General features: G+C 42.6%; 1 protein-coding gene across 1 annotated transcript in view; it reads left to right on the forward strand.

Annotated features, from left to right (window-relative positions):
• PIEZO2 (piezo type mechanosensitive ion channel component 2) overlaps window positions 1–21226 on the forward strand; it is a 350494-nt gene that overhangs the window by 211238 nt on the left and 118030 nt on the right. Inside the window, 2 exon segments of the mRNA XM_068395843.1 lie at window positions 258–468; window positions 3326–3539. Coding sequence (XP_068251944.1) covers window positions 258–468; window positions 3326–3539 — 425 coding nt within the window.

Raw genomic sequence — 21226 nt, forward strand, 5'->3', positions numbered from 1 at the left:
CGCACATGTAGGAGGACTGCAGTCTTTCTCAGAGACAACACTTAACATCCTTTTTTCTTGAGACAAATCTGAAGTGGGAGCCATCCGTGTACAGCTCTAGCTTTAGTACATCTTTCATAACTCTCTTCTTACATGCACATAGTCAAAGATTATAAGAAGACTTCATCATTAAATAATGTGTTGTTTTTAATTTCAGACTCCTTTCTCTCTCTCTCTCGCTTTTGCATTCTCTTTTTCTTTCTCCCCTCCTCCTTTAGGCTGTAAGAGAAAAGTTAGAGACAGATGATGCTTTGATGTATGAAGAAGATCTGGATGACGAAGACTGTGGTGAAGCAGAATTTGAGGAAACCATGAAATTAAAACTGCTGCGCAGAATCGCCTCCCTAGCATCCAAACTGAGGGAGTTTATTGGCAACATGATAATCACCACTGGAAAAGTTGTTGTTACAATTTTACTTGGTTCAGCAGGTTGGTGCATTTGAAAAATTTCCTCCAGAGCCTATTAGATTATGCATTTAACAAATGAGTTTTCAGCGCTTTGGAACCTGGGGGAATAACAATGGAAATTTTTAAGGGAAAAGAAATTGCTGCTGATTTTATTTAAATTAACTTTTTGGCAGGCATTTGAATATGCTGAGTTGCTTAAATTTTTTGTACTAATACTGTGTGACCGTATCATTCTGTATACCACTTTCACAGTTACTGTTATAACCAAACAATGAATGGTTGCATATTATAAGTGACTATAATGTGAACTCATAGATTTGGTTTTGTCACTTCCAGGTGTAAAAAGGAACAGTATTCACATAGCCTTTAAAAAAAAGAAGAAAAAATAGACAAGGTTAATAGGTTGACTATGCAGTGTGTGAAAAGAGTGATAAGCAGTCTTCATGTTGGTTTTTGATGTGGTTGGTAAAAGTAACTGTTTTGATATGATGTAGCCAACCTTTTGTAAGGCATTTGATTTAGTACCACATAATCAGCTACAGACAGAATGGAAGTGCACAAAATCACAGTAGGTTGCAATGAATGAATTTAAAATTGGATCATGCAATTGTAAATTAGCATTCATCTGCCTACTCACATGTTTGAATGGAGTCCTTACATACGAAGTGTAAGTACAAGTGTATACTTAACATACAAGTATACTAGTATATGAAGTATAAGACTATAGTACAAAAAGTGCTTGATATTGAATTAAGAGGCCTGGTCAGGTGTGGCTTTTTCAGTAAGGTAAGATTATCTGACAGCCTTACATGTAGCCAAATGCAAAGTAATAAATCTAAAAAGTGGATAAAAATACGTTATATGGATCACCATGGGGCCTGACATCAGGGAAGAGAGAAGCCATAAAATTAAAAAAAAAACCTGATAAGTAAAGACAAATAAACATGGTTTCAGTGCCATTCTGAAGCTGCATGGGTCAACATCACCCAGGGAGGATGAAGTAGAAAGATCACGCAGCAGTGGCATGGAGCGATTTCTCCTGAGTGGCGTTGGGCAGCTTGTCTGCGGGACTTCAACACACACTGAGAGCCGAGAGGTGTTTGGAGGAGAGTTACAAAAAAGGACTTGAGATCTGGGAAGCCTGTATTCCAGAGAGAGACCTTGAGCTTAATTAAATACTTCCTTACTTACCGTGCCAAGAAAAAAAAAGATGAATGGTGATTTGACTGGAGCCTTAAAGTACTGACAAAGGTACAAAGTGCCTCCATTTTTTTAACAGACATCTCATCTAGTAGAAGTTATAATATGAGCCAATAGTTAAGTGGTAAACCGAGGCAATTTCAGACCAGAAATAAATTTTGAATTTTTCACAGCCAGAGTAATTGGGCATAATAAGCAATTTTTTTTATGGATATAGTGTATTCTCCGTCTCCTAAAGTGTTTAAATAAAGACAAAGTATCTCTTTGAATGGAAATGAGGCAGAAATTGCTGGCCTCCATCGTGAAGGCAGTCAGAATAGATGATCCCTGTGGTCCTGTCATGCTTTTAAATCTCTGAGCCTATGGAAACACCAGCAGGTTATACGCTTGCTGACGATGTGAAAGGATGCGATGATGAAGCTCAGGCAAAATGACCATGGGCAAGAGTCCTTACAGTACACGTATTTTGTCCAGGATCACATGGCTGTGACCACCCCAGCTTTTGACAATTTATGACAATAAAGTGTAGCGTGAAGCCCCCATCTCCCAAGACCCTCCCTCTCCCCTTCCCCCTTGCAAGGGCTCTGTTCTGCAGAGGCTGTGGGTGGAAATGTGCGGGGCCACCAGTCGGTCATGTCCCAAGTCTGTCTGGGCAGTGCCTGGACTCAGTCCAGATGGGGACTGATCCCCAGAGTGCAGCCCCCAAAAAGCACAGCAAGCCAGCACCTGGCCAGGCACAAGCCCTCCTGCCGGAGCTTACCGGAGCCGCAGGCCACCGAGAGCCTGCAGATCTGTCCTGAGGGAAGGTGGCTCTTAGACATGCACTAGTGAAAAACTTAAAAATACATTGAGGCAGGCATCCCTATTCATGTCAGTACTGTTACTAGACCGGTAAGTTGGATGTAAGCTCTTACGTCATTTTCTCCTGGTTGCCACTCTTAAGACATGTATGTCTTTCCTGCTTCCTCACTTAATTTTGTGGGCTACCCACAGAGCATCGAGTCTCCTTCACCAGTTAGACATTTTCACGAGTGAAATACTCTGCTGCACGTGCAAGAGCAAAAACAATATACATAAGACAGCAGAATCCTTGTCATATGTAAGCTACAAGTTTCTAAGAGTTAAAAATTAAAAAAAACCCATACATTTACTGAATATGCTCTAGATACCTTTAATTTTCAGTATATGCATCAGGTTTTTTTCAGTTTTAGTAACCTCAAGGTATCTCAAGATTTATATGAGAAGGCTTTTCAGTGTTCATCTGTCATGCCATTTTAGCATCTTGTACTTAAAATTGATCTTGAAATCTAATACACCAGTGCTCTCAGGCACTACTGGGTGGTCTTGCGGCCACATTTCTGGTTTTCTCCATGCTTTGTTAAACATCTTTAGAAAGTGAAGATTTCATCTTGGAAGAAGGTTGTGTACAGAGGTTGTTGTTGTCTACTAAGTGGTTGTGTACTAAGTGTTAAGGTATGGCATGAGTGAATTGAAAAAAAAAAAAGAAGATCCTTTTCTTCTAGTTTCCAAGCTAATAACAGTTGTAAGAGCTAATTGTAATAATTAGCATAAACAGTAATTGGATTAAATTGTTTAATAGACTGTGTGTCAGACAGATGTTTAACAAGTGCTGATATTTCCCACACTTTTCCAACCCTCCATGTTTTTATTTTCACAGGTATGATGGTGCCATCTTTGACCTCAGCTGTGTATTTCTTTGTATTTTTGGGCCTGTGCACGTGGTGGTCCTGTTGCCAAGCATTTGATCCGCTGATATTCAGCTGTCTGTGTGTATTAATGGCTATATTCAGTGCGGGGCACTTGATTGGACTTTACCTGTACCAGCTACAGTTCTTTCAGGAGGTTATTCCACCAAAGGATTTCTACGCCAGGTGAGAGAAATTCCTTTCCTATTTAATTGTGGGCCCATGATGATGCAATGCTCTGTTATCACATGGTGATGCAAATGCTCTTCCACTAATGCTTTGACAAATTTTGTGCATAACTTCATGTTCAGTCTTGGAAGAGTCGAAGCATTTCGGACTGAATGGTTTTGGATGACAGAGTGGTGAAAGTCCTGCCTGGGCAATTGTATACAGAGAGCTGGGGCAGGTTAGGAGGTGAAGGTGATTTTGGTTTTGGTCAGAGTGATCCTCAGATGTGAGTGAGATGATTTGGCTGAGACAGGAGATAAAGGAAATGGGTGGTGGCATTGATGCGAGGACATTGTACACATGCGTGTTTTTCGGTAGAGGGAAAGAAATTCTCTGAGGGCTAACGTCATAGTGTCTTAACGGGGGCAAAATGAATGTGTGGTGCCATGCTTGTGTGCAGAGACTGAGGGCTGCTGTGGTACTTCACCTGCTGTGTATAATATTAAACTGTTAATATAAAAATTCTCTCTGGTATTGCAGAATGTGCCCATTATGTTCATATCAACAGCTACATTGCTTAAATCAAAAAGCAGCATTTCTGGTTACTGCTGCAGTAAATATTGATTGGATGTGATTTCACTGACCCTTTAATTTTTTACATGCTTTTATACTGTGATCTAAAATAAGATAAAGTAATGGATGTATTTTACTCATTACTACTTTTTTTTTTCCTACTGGATTATGATTGCAAATTGGTTTTATAGTATGTATTTTTGGGGCAATAGTAATCCTTACATTAAACTAAATGTAAGCTTACCTTTATTTCTAGTAAGCCTATCGTTCCTTTTAAGTATTATAAGTTGAAAGTGAAAGGATATTAGATGTATTGGGGAGAATCAATTAATGATTTATATCTCAATGCACTTCATTAAAAGCAGTAAAAAAATGAGCTGCTTAGCTACAGTAGTTGGTACTTTAGTACTTATTTTGACGTTTTATTTCATACAGGTTAATAGATGTGTGTTCTGTGATGTTGGAATTGCTGACTTGAGGAGGCTGATTGGGAGGGCGTAGCATTACCTGAAAAATCGGAAAGATCTGCTTAGTTTAGGTTCTTTTGTGCCACCTAGAGGTGAATGGATGATTTCTACTACCAAGTAGCTAAAATGCTCACAACTTCCCTAAAACTTTTATATTACTTTATCCACGTACTAAGAAAAGAGAGAAAACATGGCTTCAAAATTCTCAACTATTTGGCTATAATCTCACAATGTTTTACCACCAGACAGCAATAACATTTTCTCAAGGAGAAAGAAGTATGTGTTTCATACCATTTTGCTAGAATACGTGAAGCTCTCTTCATATGCATCATTTGTAAAAGTCCCTTTTTTCTTTTTTATATTTTTATTATTAACTTTAAAATAATTTTTATTTGCTTTAATTTTCAATTAATTTAGTCACAAACTTGTTTTCTGCATTTAGTTATTTTTTTGTAAATAGTATAATTCTGCATTTTATGATAAAATTTCATTCGGTACAAATATGCCACGTTAACTTAGTCACTGAGTTTTGAAATGAAAATACCTGATTGCAAGTTAAGTTGCCTCTGCCTTATTGTAGAAAGAAAAAGCACCTTCAGAGTTTGGATTTAAAAACGTCACAGTGTTGGGACTTTGGAGTATGTACTGACCTTTTTGTAAGCAGAAAATGATGTTATCTTCTTGCAGACTTTCTCTTGAACTGGTACTGTTAGGTACTCAGCCTTTTACATATGATATTGTGTGAGGGACTGATGTCCTAAATTACATAGGAAATGATGTTTGAATATACAAAACACCGATGACAACTCAACAGAAGGTGAAGTAAATATATCTTCCTTGTTTCTTTAATCGCAGTTCCTTCTGCTGTGGATTTACTTTGACCTACTGTTAGGGAGACGTGTTTGAAGAGCATCAAGACAGGTGTTACCAGTGCTTGGAAGTGCAAATCTGAGTGTAAGGAAAAGCCACTAATATGATTTTTAATGATTGGAGTAGGACTGGTATATAAGCAGTGGCTAGAGGAGGAAAATAAGAGACACGTACTGGAATGGTGCAGAGAAGTATTTTAGCATTTTTAATCCTAAAAGAAATTTGATACCTTGCTATTTTATGTACCATCTCGGTTTGAAGCAGAGCTAAACATGCAGAGTTTCCATAAATACTAGTGGGGGGCCTCCATGGGTAAATTGTATGCTGAGAAAAGAATCCGATTCCCCAAATTCTTCTCTGCTATTCTCACACCGAATATGCTGTTTAATGTAGTTTTGCAAGAGGAGAACAGCAGATCATTCTCATACTTACTGAGTTGTATGAGCTCTCGTTATTTAGTTGCAGTAAACTCACTGTATGAAAAAAAAGTATACCAGGTACATGTATTTGCATGTGTTAGCTTTAGTGCCATTACAAATGGACCTTTATCCGTATAAGAAAGGAAGCTGAAGCATAAGGAAGAATGGCTTTTGTTTCTCTGTAAAGTTTTGAGGGCTCAATCACCAGGATAAGCTCTCCTCAGACGCAAGAGCAGATGTGAAAACTGCTCCTGTTGGGCTGCTGGTGGATGTTACTTCTCTCTGTAGAGCATAAAGCTGGTGCTTTAAAAAGCTGCTAACATTGGTGTTTCTGGGTTTGAGTTCTCAAGTTCCCAAGAAGTGTACAAGTTGTTTCTGATCAATAAAAAATGTGCTGTCTCTGAATAGTAATGCATTCAGCTTGCCACTGTATCGATTGATTTCAGACTAAATGAAGTTAAACTGTATCCAAACAAGCTGGGAAGTTCTCAAGTTATCAGTATCTTTCAGCTAAGATTTACATCATCCTTGTGCCGCTCCTTCCTTTTAAGAACCTTCAACACAAAATTCAGCACTTGTGATTGTAAGAAGTGACTGAACAGTGTGACCAAAAGAAAGCAGTTTTCTTGGAAGGGATAGTCTGAAATCTGGTGAATTTACATGTTTTGCCCTGAAACCTTACAGGATTCTGCAAGCAAAGTACTTTTCCCCTCAAAATAGGATACTGTGATAACATAGCCCTGTGTATTTGCCATAGTGCTGTTAGCAAACGTGAAGGCACAGATCTCGTACAAAGTTTCAGATCTACTGTTGTGGCTTTCTGGTTCTGCAATGCGCAAATAGAAGTGGCATAAGTACAAACACACACTGGAATGCCACCCAGTGCGCACTAGGAGCTGCAGATTGAAAAATGTATAGGGTACTGAAAAGTCTGAAGTGTAGCTGACGTGTCAGGGGTAGGCACGGTAGCAGTGGAGCTTGTATGAAGCTGCCTCTGCCCCTAACAGCTTTTCTTCTCTAGACCAGTGGAGAAGTGAGCAGCAGTCGTGCAAGGCAGTGCTCTGCCTGCCTTGGAAAGAGTGGTCCTAAATGGCGCAGGAGGACCAGCGTAAATAAGGCTGAATCTGCCCTTCAGTTAGGAGCTATCTTGTTGCATAAATTAACGCTAATTAATACCAACTGATCTCGGTCAAAACAAATGTCCACACTCATTTTATAATTTCATTTAAAACAGATATCTTCTGCGTTGACTTGCTGCCGTATTGCAAAATTGACGATTTACAGAGGTGGGAAAACAATAGCAGGAAGTATCCATTTAAAGCATAATTCTGAAAATATCATATTTCTGCCATAAAATTCTTTTCACCTGAGTTAATAAAAACAAGTCAATGAGCTAAAATAACTTTGGAAATTATGTACACAGTGCCACAGCCTGAAAAAATATGCAATACTATGTTTGCCATTTTTCAGATTGCTGCCTCCTTTCTTCCTGATGTTGTTTATTTTGGCAAAAGAATGTAATAGGGGCAATGATAAGGCCTTGCCAACATGAAGAAATAGGATCAGTGTGGCAGTATGAAGTTTATCCTGAGTCAGTAAAGTTATTCCTGTCCAAAACTGTGCTTATAAGCGTATTCATTTAAAGATCCAGTAATCCAATATAAATTAAAACCTATGTGCTTTCTGAGAGTTTTAGGTCTGTCTTGTACTGCTGGTAGTTTTCAGGCAAGTAATGTTCCAAATAGTTTAAATATGAATGGTTTCATCTATGGGAAGGCACCACCCTTATAAAGTGAGGCAGATCTAGGAGTCCAGGAAGGGTCATCCACTTGACAGTGTTAGGTTATTTCACATCTTTTTTAAGTGAATGGGAATTTGGAATTATACAACTGATCGCTTTGTTGCAATTTGAGTGGGGAAATCTAATCTAAGGCTGTCTTTTTGACAGGAAATTATCATCTGAAAGATGCCTATAAATCTCTTGAAGCAGGACTTTTTAAATAGGTTTTACAGTGATCAATAATAAGTTTGCTTAAATGACTGTTTTATTTTGGGGAGGAGTGTTATATTGATATTTGCTGCAGGCGGTAAATTCAGAATAAGCAGTTTGTTTTCAGATTTATGTGAGATGAGTCCAGTCCAAAATCCTCCATTTGAACTTCCCTTAAAGCTTTGATTTAGATTCAGAATTTGTAGCCCAAGTGCTCTGTTTATCCAGGGTAATAAATAAATAAATGCTTAAGCACAGTCTCAAAAATAGTCCTGGGGTTGTCAGATCAGGGTAGGACATCCAGCTGTAACTTTTTTCTAAATTAGAGGCTAAGTGCGCTGATAAAATCTCAGCAGGAGAGCAGATATTGCCAAAATAGCAAGATGCAGCTGATCAATTACCTTGTTGGCAGTGTATTGCCTCTCTGCAGGGCAAGACGCTGATCTCCTGATGCCTTTGTAGCTCAACTGGGGCCGAGAGCTGGGCAACGTGTTTCACCTGAGCTGCAGCCACTGTTAGTGCTTGCTGCAGACCATCTTTGGCACCTGTCTCAAAGGTGGCTCACCTCTGAGAGGCAGAATATTCTTACCCCTGTATGAATTTCTGAAGTTTTTGGAGTTGCTCTGTAACCTGGTGTCCTGGTTTCATGGTGATAAAATTATAGAATCACTTCTCTGTTACATTTTGTTTCAGTTTGTGGCCAGCCGTGGTGATCAAGGCCATTAGCAGTTAAATCCAGGGCAGCTGACCCAGGCTGGCCCACAGGTGTAACATTAACGTCAGGTTCACTATAAATGGGAAAGCTTGCTAGGGATGGGGAGCTCTTTGCTCTTCTTTGCTCTTTTCTTACTCTTTTCTTACTCTTTTTTTACTCTTTTTCCTTCTCTTCTCCTCTCCTCTCTTCTCTTTTCAATGGTTACTATCCCTGGAGGGACTTGCCAGGGCTAAGTATAATTTTATGTCTTTTGTATTAGTATTGATATTGGTTTTCTTATTTTATGAAAACTGTTTAAATTTCAACTCATGAGTCTCCCTGCTTTTCCCAATTCCATTTCTCAGTTGGGGAGGGGAGATGGGGTGATAGAACAACTGGTTATTGTTTAGCCCTGGGTACGGGCTAAATGGAGATACCTGGTCACAAGCCAGTGTTCAACAAGACAGAGTGTCTGATTTTCATTTATGTGTCCTATATTGAGCTGCCCTTTGTCTGCAACAGCTTTCGTGCCTTCTGCCTGATTGTTTTAGCCACTTACCACCACAGTAGTACAGCACCTGCTGCCGGGGCAGAGAGCCCTGGATACATGCTGTGTAAGGATGCTGTGCTGCCCTTCTGTTTCCATCATCCTCTATCAGCAAAAGCACACTTTGTAGTCTCAGAGCATGCTCCGAACCATGCCAGACTGGCCACCACCTTTGTCACTGTGACCAGATTAGGTTTGAGAGCCAGGATTTCTCTTCTGCAGAAGAACAGAAGTTAGCTAACCTTATTCTTATGGAAGTTTTGCAGCTGAGTTTTGTATTAGCTGTATAATGCACCACAGCTTTGGAGACAATTAATTCAAGTTTAGCCTGTGTGCAGTTCTGGGCCCCCCAGTTCAAGAAAGATAAGGAACTACTGGAGAGAGTCCAGTGGAGGGCTACAAAGATGATCAGAGGACTGGAGCATCTCTCTTGTGAGGAGAGGCTGAGGGAGCTGGGTCTGTTTAGTCTGGAGAAGAGAAGACTGAGGGGGGGATCTTATCAACACTTACAAATACCTTAGGGGTGGGTGTCCAGAGGATGGGGTCAGATTATTCTCAGTGGTACCCAGTGACAGGACAAGGGGCAATGGGCACAAACTGAAACATGGGAAGTTCTGTCTGAATATGAGGAAAAACTTCTTTACTTTGAGGGTGACAGAGCACTGGAACAGGCTGCCCAGGGAGGTTGTGGAGTCTCCTTCTCTAGAGATATTCAAAACCCACCTGAACACGACCCTGTGCAATGAACCTGCTTTGGAAGGGGATTGGACTAGATGATCTCCAGAGGTCCCTTCCAACCCCAACCATTCTGTGGTTCTGTGTGCTTTTTTAGAACCTTATCTTCAGCTGCTTTTTTTTAAAAAAAAATCTTTTGTGAAGGCAGTGAATGATTCTGTTAACAGCTTAGAAATGCAAGTTCAGACTCCTGTTGACAAAAGACAGTAATCATCTTTGCTATTGAAATCTCTTTCTAAACTATGTGATAGCTCAGGGTAGGTGGGCTTATCTAGGCTCCCTTTCCCATGAAAGGTGAGGCCAGATGATCTTTCAAGTTCCCTTCCAACCTGGGCTGTTCTATGGTTCTGTGATTCTAAGTGCTCTTCTGTATTGCATGATTCTGCAAAAGGTGTTTTGTCCCAGGATTTTGCGCACCAAAGTGAGTTTCTCAATATTATGCTAGGAGATTTTTCTGTACTAAGCAGGAAACAGTCCATTCGCTATCAGCTGAACCATCAGAGCCCTTGTGGTCTTCATTTTTTATTAACTACCTAATAATGTATGTTTAGGGTCCAAGAAGATTCACACCTATAGATGTGGCTGGTGAGCATACTGTTACCAGAATTCATAACAGCATGGCAGAAGAGTTGAAAATATAGGTGAACCAAGGTATACTGGAAAATTCGTAGTAAATCTTCTAACCTTCTCCATTATGTTTGTTTCTCCTTCCTAAGAGGAAGGTGTCCTGGTTCTTAACAAGCCTTGCATATTTTTTAGTTTCCTTTTAGTGTCTTACTTCACTGGAACAAGCTGGGGTGATTTATATCAAGATGACTGAGAAAGAAAGAGCCCCACTCAGAATTTCATTACAAATTGAACTTTTGTCAAGGCTGAAAAAGGTTGATATAATTTTTGACTGTTTTGAGTTTCACACTTTTAACCATTCTGATAGCGCTGTGTGGAATATCCAGACGCAATAGGAGAACCAGTGATGGAGTTCCCACTCAGTTGTAGCAGAAAGCCTTGGAAACGTTGCAAAACTACTCACTGCTGTGAGATTTCCAGCTTAGAGCCTGCCACATGGGCATTCGGAGATTCATCCAAAATGAATTCACCTCTTTCAACGCTTGTTCAGAGGGATTCCTTGGAGATTCAGTCATCAGCGGGGATGTAATGTCTATGCTGTGCTCACTTTATAGCAGAGTTGTACTCCACATTGATTTAAAATGGTTAGCTCAGGTTTTGGTGGAAGTCCAGTGGTGACAACAGGGAAGTCAGTGTAAACGTAACTTACCCAGCTTTACTAGGGAGAATTTGTAGCCCTTGCTGGTCTTTACATGGTTATTAATACCCATCTCTTTTTGCTACATACCGCACTTCTTTAAAAATCAACTGTTGCCGCTTGTCTGCAGCAAGCTCCGTTCGGTTGCTGGCTGGCCTGAGGCTATCCGCACCCCAGGGCCATTGAGCACTGACACCAATGTGAGGATGCAACAAATGGCGTTTATTTAACTGCGCAACAGCCTTATATAGTCGTCTTGTCCCGTACGAACTCGCACGATAATGACACATCCTGCTCCTTTTGCCACGCCTACCTTCTGTTACAGCCCGAGATTTTCCGGTCGCCGTACCCTAATCTACCTACATTTCCCCCTCCCCATGCTTCAAGTCATGCGAAGTAAAGCGTATCGCTGATTCTGGAGCCTTGCATCAAAGTGTAAGCGTAGCTGGCGGATACAACATCCCGAGCCCAGGTTCTCCAGTAAGATTCCCCTGCAACTCCTGAGATGCAAAGCAAAAGCAAGCTAATCATAAGCGCATTGTTCAAAGCTTTTGTTTCACTCAGCAACGGCCGCCGTTCCTCATCTTTCTTGGCACCCCGCCGCTTTACCAGACTCTTTGTACTGTCATGACTCCTCACGTCTGAAGGTCGAGGCTGGTGCTGTTTCGGCTTCCCCCACAGGTACTCCTGCAAAACATAAAGCTCGGACAGCGTACATATTACTTCGGGTTAGGATTTTGTTCTAAATCAGGGCGCAAACAGCGTGTAGGGACCCACTGTATAACATCATCCCGTTTGATGGCGGCATATTCCCTCCCGTGATGTAGCAGCTCCCAACCTGTTTCCCACTCTGCTGTCCCAGGGAACCGAACCTTGACTGGGGGGCCCACTTCTGGCACCCCTGGACCCCAATGTCGCTCAACTGGGGCACACTCTTGGTCTCCCCGGGCAAAATGATTTAAAGAATAAAGAGCGCGATGTAAAATGTGAGATTGGTAGTTGACAGGAATTACGTCTGGGAATCCTTCCCCCTCCCCAAGAATCTTAATTCTGTGTTTTTGTTTCTTACTTAAACCTGGTTCCCTGTGTCTCGCAGAGCCCAGTCAGAGAATCCCAGCCTTGGTTACCCATAAATCCTGCTCTCTGTTGTTGAGCCACAAAGGTTGTATTGACCATTTGTTGCACAGTTTTCTGCAAACATGCAAACAAACAGGGTAACACAAGTAGGATAATGCCTATTATAAACATTCCCATAAGCAGACTCTATCTACAAAACATGCAGTTTACTTCAGAACACACTGTTATTCTCTATTATTCTAGCTGAAAGGAAAATTACTAACAGGAAAGCTGATTCTGTTTAAAGGTAACACAGATCAGGCCTTTTAGAGCCTACTCTGAGGCCTACTCTTGCTCAACCGTTGCTAAACCATCCGGTATCAATTTCCCCCTTTGGAAGTAGTTAGATTTATTATCTCACTACTTCCATATACTATTCTCAATTATTGCCTCAACACAACCCACGCAGATCCCTATGATAATTATAATCACAACTATATAAACTATTCCCTCTAATAATGTGGCTAACTATCCTTTTAGAGACAATCCACCTAATTCTTGCAGGATTTTGTTGAGCCAATTATTTCCTGCTGCATCCCTGATTGCCCTGCTGTCTTCTGCTACTCTCTGTCGGATCTCTGGATCTAAATCCCACCTCCACATATGGTTTAATACACTTGATCGGAAACCACCGTACTCCTGTGCCTGTAGAGACAGAAGAATAATCTCGACCCATTAGTAATAGTTCCCCTGGTCCTAACCCCTCGTTAGTACCTGGTTCCCTATACCACACTTTGCCTTTGTTTTTCACATAGCTTGCTCCCTGTCGAACTGCCTCCCAATGTATTACAATTGGGGGTCGCTCCTTATCTCCTGCTAAAGTTAAATGGTTAAGTACACAAACAGCTTTTGCAAGTCTCTCAGAAGGTTCAGTCACCTCTCCCCCCTTTTTGTTTTTGCAGAAGCTGTTTCAATGTACTATGAGCACGTTCCACAATCGCCTGACCCATAGGCGAATGAGGAATCCTGGTGACATGTGTAATACCCCATAGTTGACAAAATTGATGAAAAATTTATGAACAGTATGCTGGTCCATTATCAGTCTTAAGTTGTTGTGGAACCCCAAGACTTGTAAAGCAAGCAAGTAAATGTCATTTGACATGACGACCTGTTTCCCCAGTTTGTGTTGTTGCCCATATTACATGTGAAAACGTATCAACAGATACATGAACATATTTGAGCCTTCCAAATTCTGCAATGTGAGTAACGTCCATTTGCCACAGTTGCAACGCACTCAACTCTCGAGGATTTACCCCTATTCCAATTCCCATGCCAATTTTCTGACAACTAGGACAAACACTAACTAATTCACGTGCTTGTGCCATGGTGAGGTGAAATTGTTTCGCTAACATTTTCGCTGATTGATGAAAGAATTGATGGGATAGGTGTACTTGTTCAAATAAATTTGGTGATATTTGCGTATAGGACACAAGTGTGTCTGCTTTATTATTTCCAATGCTCAAACCTTGATCAAATTGATGACTACGAATGTGGGTGACAAAATAAGGTATCTCTCTGAGGTTTATTGCTTGATGCAACTGTAGCAAAATGGTGTAAAGTCGCATATTTCTTATTGGTCGTATAAAAGCTCTTTCAATTCGATTTACAATGCCTGCTGCATAAAGAGAGTCTGTTACAATATTTACAGGTAAATCCTTCCATTTTACAAAAACCTGGTATATCGCAAAAAATTCAAGTGTCTGCAATGAATCCTCAGTTTGTCCTGAGAATTTACAATGTTTCCATTGTCCATCCTCTTGCCAGGTAATAACTGCTGAATGTGATCGCTTTCCTGCATCAGTAAAAACAGTTAGTCCAGTCACAGGTATCTCTGATCTGATAGGTTTTTCTTCCCAATCCTGTTTTCAAATAAACTGTAGCTTTATATCTCTTGGCAAAAGTGTTAACAATTGTCCAGTAAAGTCCTGTAAGGCTATTTGAAAAAGAGTTGACTGATTTGTTAACCACTGTAGATATTCCTTTCTGATAGGTAAATAGATAGCATCTGAGTCTAGTCCGGTAATGTCTGTAATCCTTTTATGCACTTTGACAAGCAATTGTGCTATTGCTTCCACTCTGGTACAAAGTGTTGTTTTAGGATGAAAAACTAAAGAGTCCACTCGAGCATTGCCTTCTGCAATAAACCCAGGCAAATTAGTATGATTTCTTACATGTAAAACATAAAACAATGCAGTTCGGATTTGAATTTCTTGCCACAGAGCTCGCAGCAATTCAAAAACACACTGATTACATATGTGCTCTATAACAGGTCTATCCAATTGCTTTATAATGCCAGCTACATATGCTGAATCAGCAATCAAATTAAAGGGAATGGGAAAATTCTGAAATATTTTTAATACAGCTCGTAATTCTACCACCTGAGGTGAACCCTTTTGTTGTACTCCCATAGATTCCCACTTGCTGTCAGAATACCAGACAAGGCCCACCTTGCCTGTGTTCCCAGATCCACCCGTAAAAATGGTAGTTCCATCCACAGGAGTGTCTGCGCACCACACTCCTGTGGCAATTGGAAGTTCCGCACTCAATTTTATAACAGGATGGGAGGGCAAGTGGTAAACAACCTGTCCCGAGAAATTCTCCATAGCTGTTTGCAAAGCAAAGCTATTAGCCATACACCACTCAAAATATTGAGCTGCAATAGGAATGGTCAGTGATGCAGGGATCTCTGGCCACAAGCTCCCGACATCGCATCCGTCCTTTGATGAATAATCTGTGCCAATAGCTCTGTAACGAATTTGATCATTCTGAATTCCATTGACCAATTATTGCATACGGAATTTACCTATCAAACAAAGTGATAATTTGTATTTCCTGATTCAAATCAATATGATGTACAAATTTGGAATGTAGCCTGCTTTCTATTTCTGTAATCAGTTGCTGTACCTCTGAAGTAGTGTGTCGTGGTGCTGTTAAAGTTGTGTCCCCTGTTAATAATTGGAATAGAGACTGCAATTGTGACAACGTAAGCCCCAAGTACGGCCGCAGCCATAACTTGAGCCTTATGTTCCACAGTACCCACTTTTGCACATGCCTTTATCATAGCATTCAAATCTGTTTTTCCAGGTAAAGCTTCAATGATCTTTTGACAATCAGCATTAGCATTATCCCTGTTTGCCACAGGTCCAAGGCTTGGCAGCCGCACAGGTTAACCCCGTGTGGAAACACCAGTCCTGCGCTCCCTGCGGTTTGGGCTGCGAGTTAACTGCATAGGCCTGGAACTGGTTGGGAAGATTCATTTGTGTCAGCATACGGTTCCCCCCCCTGCATTCTGCAGCTGGTTGTTATCAGCTGACCTTGAGCATTATACTGAGACCTGCACAGCTTCACAAAATGCCCCAGCTTCCCACAGCAATGACACATCAAAACAGTTATCTCTCCCACTCAGCTTCAACTTCTTAAGGCAGTTTTTCTTAAAGTGACCTTCCTGTTCACATGTATAACAACGATGAGCTACCTTAACTGCCGCCGCAAAAGTTTTTGCTAAATGCTCCATCTGAAATGTGGTGGTTCCTACTTTCTCACAAGCATCCATTAGCTCAGTTAAGGTGGGGTTACGATTTGCCATCCCCGCAGCAACCCCTCTGCAGTCCTCACCTGTGTTGTCCCTCGCCAACTATAGTGGCAATGCTTCTCCCACAACCCTCCAATCCAACAGTTGCCAAATATTTCCTCCCTCAGGACCCGCACCCACAATCACCAGATATGCCCGTGGAATCACAGCTCCTTCTAATAACGCATCTCGAATGACCCCTTTCCATTTTACTCCTCCCCCCCCTTCCCCTGTATACGCGGGCGGACGCTGATTCTCTCCCTCACCTCCCACATTACCAGATGGACGCAGACCTCCCCCCCGGCCCTGATCTAAAGGTGGAGTAGGGATTTGCAAAGGAGGTTGAGGTGACCCTAATATTTGTCCCGAACACAGAGGGGGGTTTTGGGGAGACATAGTCACGTGTCCCGAGGCGTTGGCTGTACGATGCTGCTGCAATTCCGTCTTTAATTCTTCCAGTCGTCTACCAAGCTCTGTCATGTCAAGTTCGTGTCCATTTCGTGATAGTAACAGTCCTTTAAGTCCTTGTGACTCTGGTACTGCTGACTCTGTAAATGGCTAATCCGGTAAAGGTGGGTACAAAGCATGTTTACCCTCCTTCTTGTCCTCCTGCTCAGCCTCATCCGTAGAGAGATCAATGAGAGGAGGAGGGGGTTTCGGAGGGGGTTTCTGCCAAGTCTCCTGTTCAGCGTCTGAATCAATTAGTCCAAATCGAGCTCGTGTTTTAGGGCGCACTATCAGTCCTGATGGATCTGTATCTATTTTACTCACTCCCCACTCCTCAGCTTTTTTCGGAGCCGTCCGTACTGACGGCGATAAAGGAGCTGCCACCGGTACAGCCACCGGGGCCGTGGGAGGTGTTGGTCCCGCAAACAGTGAGGGGGTAGTAGACGTCTGCGGTCCTAAAGCCATAAAAGCTGAATGTGTGACTTCTCTCTCTGCTTTTATTCCTTTTAACGCTTCACTAACCAGCCGCCATGTAGCAGACAATTTAAAGGCTTCCTTATCACCACTTGACACCGCATTCCAGAGAGAACCACCAATCTTCTCCCATAAAGGCACTTCAAAGACATCATTAAAGGTTGTAAAATGTCCTTTATCTTTTGCCCAAAACAGTAACTGCTTTAATGCAGCTTCGTCACATTTAATTCCTCTCTCAGAGAGTATATGTTGGAGGAGTTTCACCACTGCCACTTCTGTCTTGGTCAGGGTAGACCCCATGTAAACACGTCCGAGCCGCATCCCATGTCGCCCAGTCCTCCCGCGCAGCCCGTAGCAGCCACAAGATAACTCCCCATGTTTTTAATTCTTTGGCAGAAACCGCTGCCATAGCTCGCTCAGCGAGCTGCATCGAGCACCGCTCCCAGGTATTCAGCTGTAAACAATCAGCCGGTCCTGCCACCGCCCCCCCCTTTAACGAGACGGTCCACACACTGGGCTACGTCTTTCGATTTCACAGAAATCTTAAATTCCCCGCCCAGTAACGAAATCACCTTTATCAAGGTTTCCATGGTTCGCGAACCCACTCCGACCGCCTGCGGTCCGCCAGCCCAGCAATCACGTCGGGGTCACCACTTGTTGCCGCTTGTCTGCAGCAAGCTCCGTTCGGTTGCTGGCTGGCCTGAGGCTATCCGCACCCCAGGGCCATTGAGCACTGACACCAATGTGAGGATGCAACAAATGGCGTTTATTTAACTGCGCAACAGCCTTATATAGTCGTCTTGTCCCGTACGAACTCGCACGATAATGACACATCCTGCTCCTTTTGCCACGCCTACCTTCCGTTACAGCCCGAGATTTTCCGGTCGCCGTACCCTAATCTACCTACAATCAACAAATTCTTGTTTGTGCCAGGATTTACAGCAAGTTTGAAACTCTCTGGAAAAAAAGCAACAGATGAAATAATAGAAAGTAAACTGCAGCAATTTCCTTGGCAGAGCAGCCCTCCAGCCTCCCTGGCAGTCTGCGTGGTGGTGGCTCTCCATCTCCACAGCAGAGCTGTCAGTGTTCACCGTAACTGCCGCCCCGCATGAAGTGCCAAATTTAGCCTTGGCAGAAGCAGGCACAACTTTATTCGCATTGCTGGCATTGCACCACAGGTGATTTACATCCCTCTGTCTTCCCCTGGACTTGAAAGGGATGTAAATAGAGACACATGCTAAGGCCTTTTAAAAACGTGTTTCTGCGTACAGGAAAAGTGGGTTTCCGAGCGGTGTTTTGCTGCAGTGGCGAGCCTGCGACCGGTGAGCTCTGGGGCAGCCTGGCAGGGCTGGCCCTGGCCGCAGGTGGTTCTTGTTAGTGGGGAGGGGGGAGCCTTGGCACTCCCAACAACCCGTACACTGTATCCGGAAACCAAGCGTAAGCTGCAAACATAAAAATCAGTCACTGTCGCATGACATAATGGTGGTGAACTGCCACCTCCTTGCCGTCTCCTGACCCCAAATAGTTGTGTGTTACCATAAGTGCAGCCGAAGGTGCATCTTGGGATGTGTTGAAATGTCAGGGTGAGAGGGACAGAGGGAAGTGACAAAGATTTTCGAAGTGCTGGTGTACTGTGATAAACTTGCCTGCTGTTTCTGGTTCGACTGAACTGGGTGTGCAGTTGCCCTCGTGACAGAGCGTTCCCACTTTTGCATCCACTTAGGCAGCTGGTTCGCATGGGACCGGCAAACCTCTCCGCTAACAGAAGCTCTGCTCATGGTCAGGGAGATCAGGATCGCTCCACTCCCCCGTACACACCATGCGTCTGCTTACATGTATCTGATTCCCACACTGACACTTGAATACAGTCTCCCTGCCCATCACAGCCTGTCCTGTGTGGGCGTGCAGAGGATGACTGCGAAGAAGTGACCCTTTAATATTCTTCTCATACTTTTAAAGAAACAAATCTGCATGCTATGGTCATTGAGTAAGTGTCTGAAAAAAAGGACAGAAGGGGGACGGACAGACATCAACCCTTCCCTTTCTGCTGGATTCAGATTGTTACTGCTTTGCGGTATTAGGAGACATGGATTAGAATTAGCAAACTTCTTTTGGCATTACAAGCTCGTCTCTGCTGTTTTCCTAAGATCTGCTTGCCAGCCTTTATTTTCGTCCTCTGGTACGCCCAGAAATTGTGATGATAAATATTTAGCACTTGTGTAGCTCTTTTTGTTTTCAGCTCAGTGTATAAACATTGACAAATGAATCATCCCACATTCCTTGGAGGTAGTACAAAATGCAGTCCTGACTAACCTCAGTCCAGCACACACAGGGGAGTTAGTCCTTGTCTGTGCAAGAGGTGATCTCCATCAGTTTCTTTAAACACTCAGAGTGGATGTGCTTAATCTCTTGTTTATGTTCATTTAGCTGAAGTCGGGAACTTACTGATAAAAACTGAGCCAGTCAGATACAGTTTATAAGCAATTTAAATCAGCTATGTTACAGAGCTTTGGTTTTGAAATGAGTTAGTTGGGCATTTCCCCCACATTTGCCAAGCCTTGTTATTCATTATACCATTATCTTCTTTCCCATATCTTGCTATTTTATTCTCTTTTTCTGTTTAAAAACAAATGGGAATCATAGCTTGAATTTCTGCCTTAGAGCATTCTCTGCTAAAAAAGAATATCTTTTTTGCTCATATTTTCTACTGCAGAATCACTTAATTTAGGTATCAATCACTCTTGCTTTTTTTCAATCCGTTCCACTGCCAGCTGTATAAGTGGAAAATCTCTTTATCCTCTGCATGCATCACTGAACCTAGCATTCAGTCCCACGGTGACTGAAAAGTATCATCATTCCCTTTCAGAGGTGGAAAAATTCCATAACAGAAAAGTTAGATTAATTGCATACCCCACACCACCACCGCCCCCCCCCCCGCCCCCCGGCCCCGCCCTGCTCCAGATAGCCAGAGCTTGGAATAAAACTCAAAGTTTTTGGCTGCAATCTGTGTCCTTAGGTTGCTAGATCAGAGACCAAGTTACAAATTTAAAAACACAAAGCTAAAATGAGTATGGAGCTACACTTTAAAACAATTTCTATTCTTGTGCCTATGTTATTCTAAGAGGTAACAGTAAATCTCTTAAGCTGGCAGGCAGTCACATGTTTAGTTGTTGTACCAGGTAACTTGCACGTTCTGGTCATGTAGCACCATCCCGCTAAATGCTGATGCCCACCAGGGCTATTTAAGTATGGTCTCCTTTTCCTAAGTGGTTTCTGCTGAAGCTTTAGACTCAAGGGACTAGCTGCGTAAACACATCTGACCTCCCAACACCTAAGCTTAGGACAAGAAAGCCATTCGTGGGCTGCACTGCCTGTGTGAGACTTGCTGAGGTGCGACTGTTGGCTCCTCTCCTTTCAGCAGCTCTGCCAACTCAGTTTGAAAAACCAATAACTTCAGTTACTAATTGGCGCGGAAAGACGTCATTAAGCTGTGCCTCCTGCTGTGTGCCGAGGTGTCCAAGCTCACCCTCTGGCAAGGGGAAGCCTTTGTGGCCATGGATGTTTCTGACCATGCCTTTGGTTTTCCCTGTCCTGCTTTCTACATGGCTCCTGTTTTCTCATTACTTCCGTCTCTGAGTAGAAAATGCAAATAAACATTAAAAATTTTTAATTTTGTTGACACAATTCGGGTGCCGTCCTTCCTCAGGAAGAGCTGTTCGATATGAGTTGCTTTTTGTTCCCCCATATGGTCTTGGGGAACGTGTGTGTCCATGAGGAAGGGGAGTGGGTGGCAAACCACTGTGCCTGGTGCCAACTAGCCGCCTCTGCTGGGGTGGCTTTTCTTTCTCCATCCTTTCATCCCTGTGATGCTGCCTCAGCTCCTACAGCCTCCATGCTCCCTGAGTTGCCTCCGTTTTGCAGCTGAAACTGTTTAAAAAAAAAAACCTGCTGCATTTACAGTAGTTCTATTTTAGTGACAGAACAACTATCTACCTAACTCTCTGCATAACACATGAGCTAGGTTGCTGCTGTCAAAGCAGTGACACTGCTGGTCCTGGTGAGGGAGAATTGTGTTGAAGGAGACACTCTAGCTAAGGTATCAGGCAGGGGCCCTAAAGCAATTTCTTCAGCAGCTTTATCCCCATTTCACCACCTTCTTCCCATCCTATCTGGTGGTCCTCGCTCTGCTAGATGCTCAGCTGTCTGTTTGGGATTAAAGAACTGGTAAAAGATACTGGAGTCACTGCTTCAGTATGTTTCTTCATCAGTTGATCACCTCTGGAAGTTGCGGCAAAGGTCCCCAAAGTCTACAGCAAATCACTGCTTTTCTAGTTCACTGGTGTGCTGACGAGGGCAACATCAATATCAATGCTCACCAGAAACTCAGAGCACAGCGGAGATGTGTTACAGGTAATGAAAAAGTTTGCAGATCCAGAAAGGGAATCCTGATAGGATAAATCTTGTTCATATGAGGGCTTTTGAAAATAGGTTTTGTCTCAGTAAACAAGGGATTAATAGACACACATCCACTATTAGTG

Source organism: Nyctibius grandis, chromosome 3, assembly GCF_013368605.1.
Source record: "Nyctibius grandis isolate bNycGra1 chromosome 3, bNycGra1.pri, whole genome shotgun sequence".
NCBI classification, from domain to species: Eukaryota; Metazoa; Chordata; class Aves; order Nyctibiiformes; family Nyctibiidae; genus Nyctibius; species Nyctibius grandis.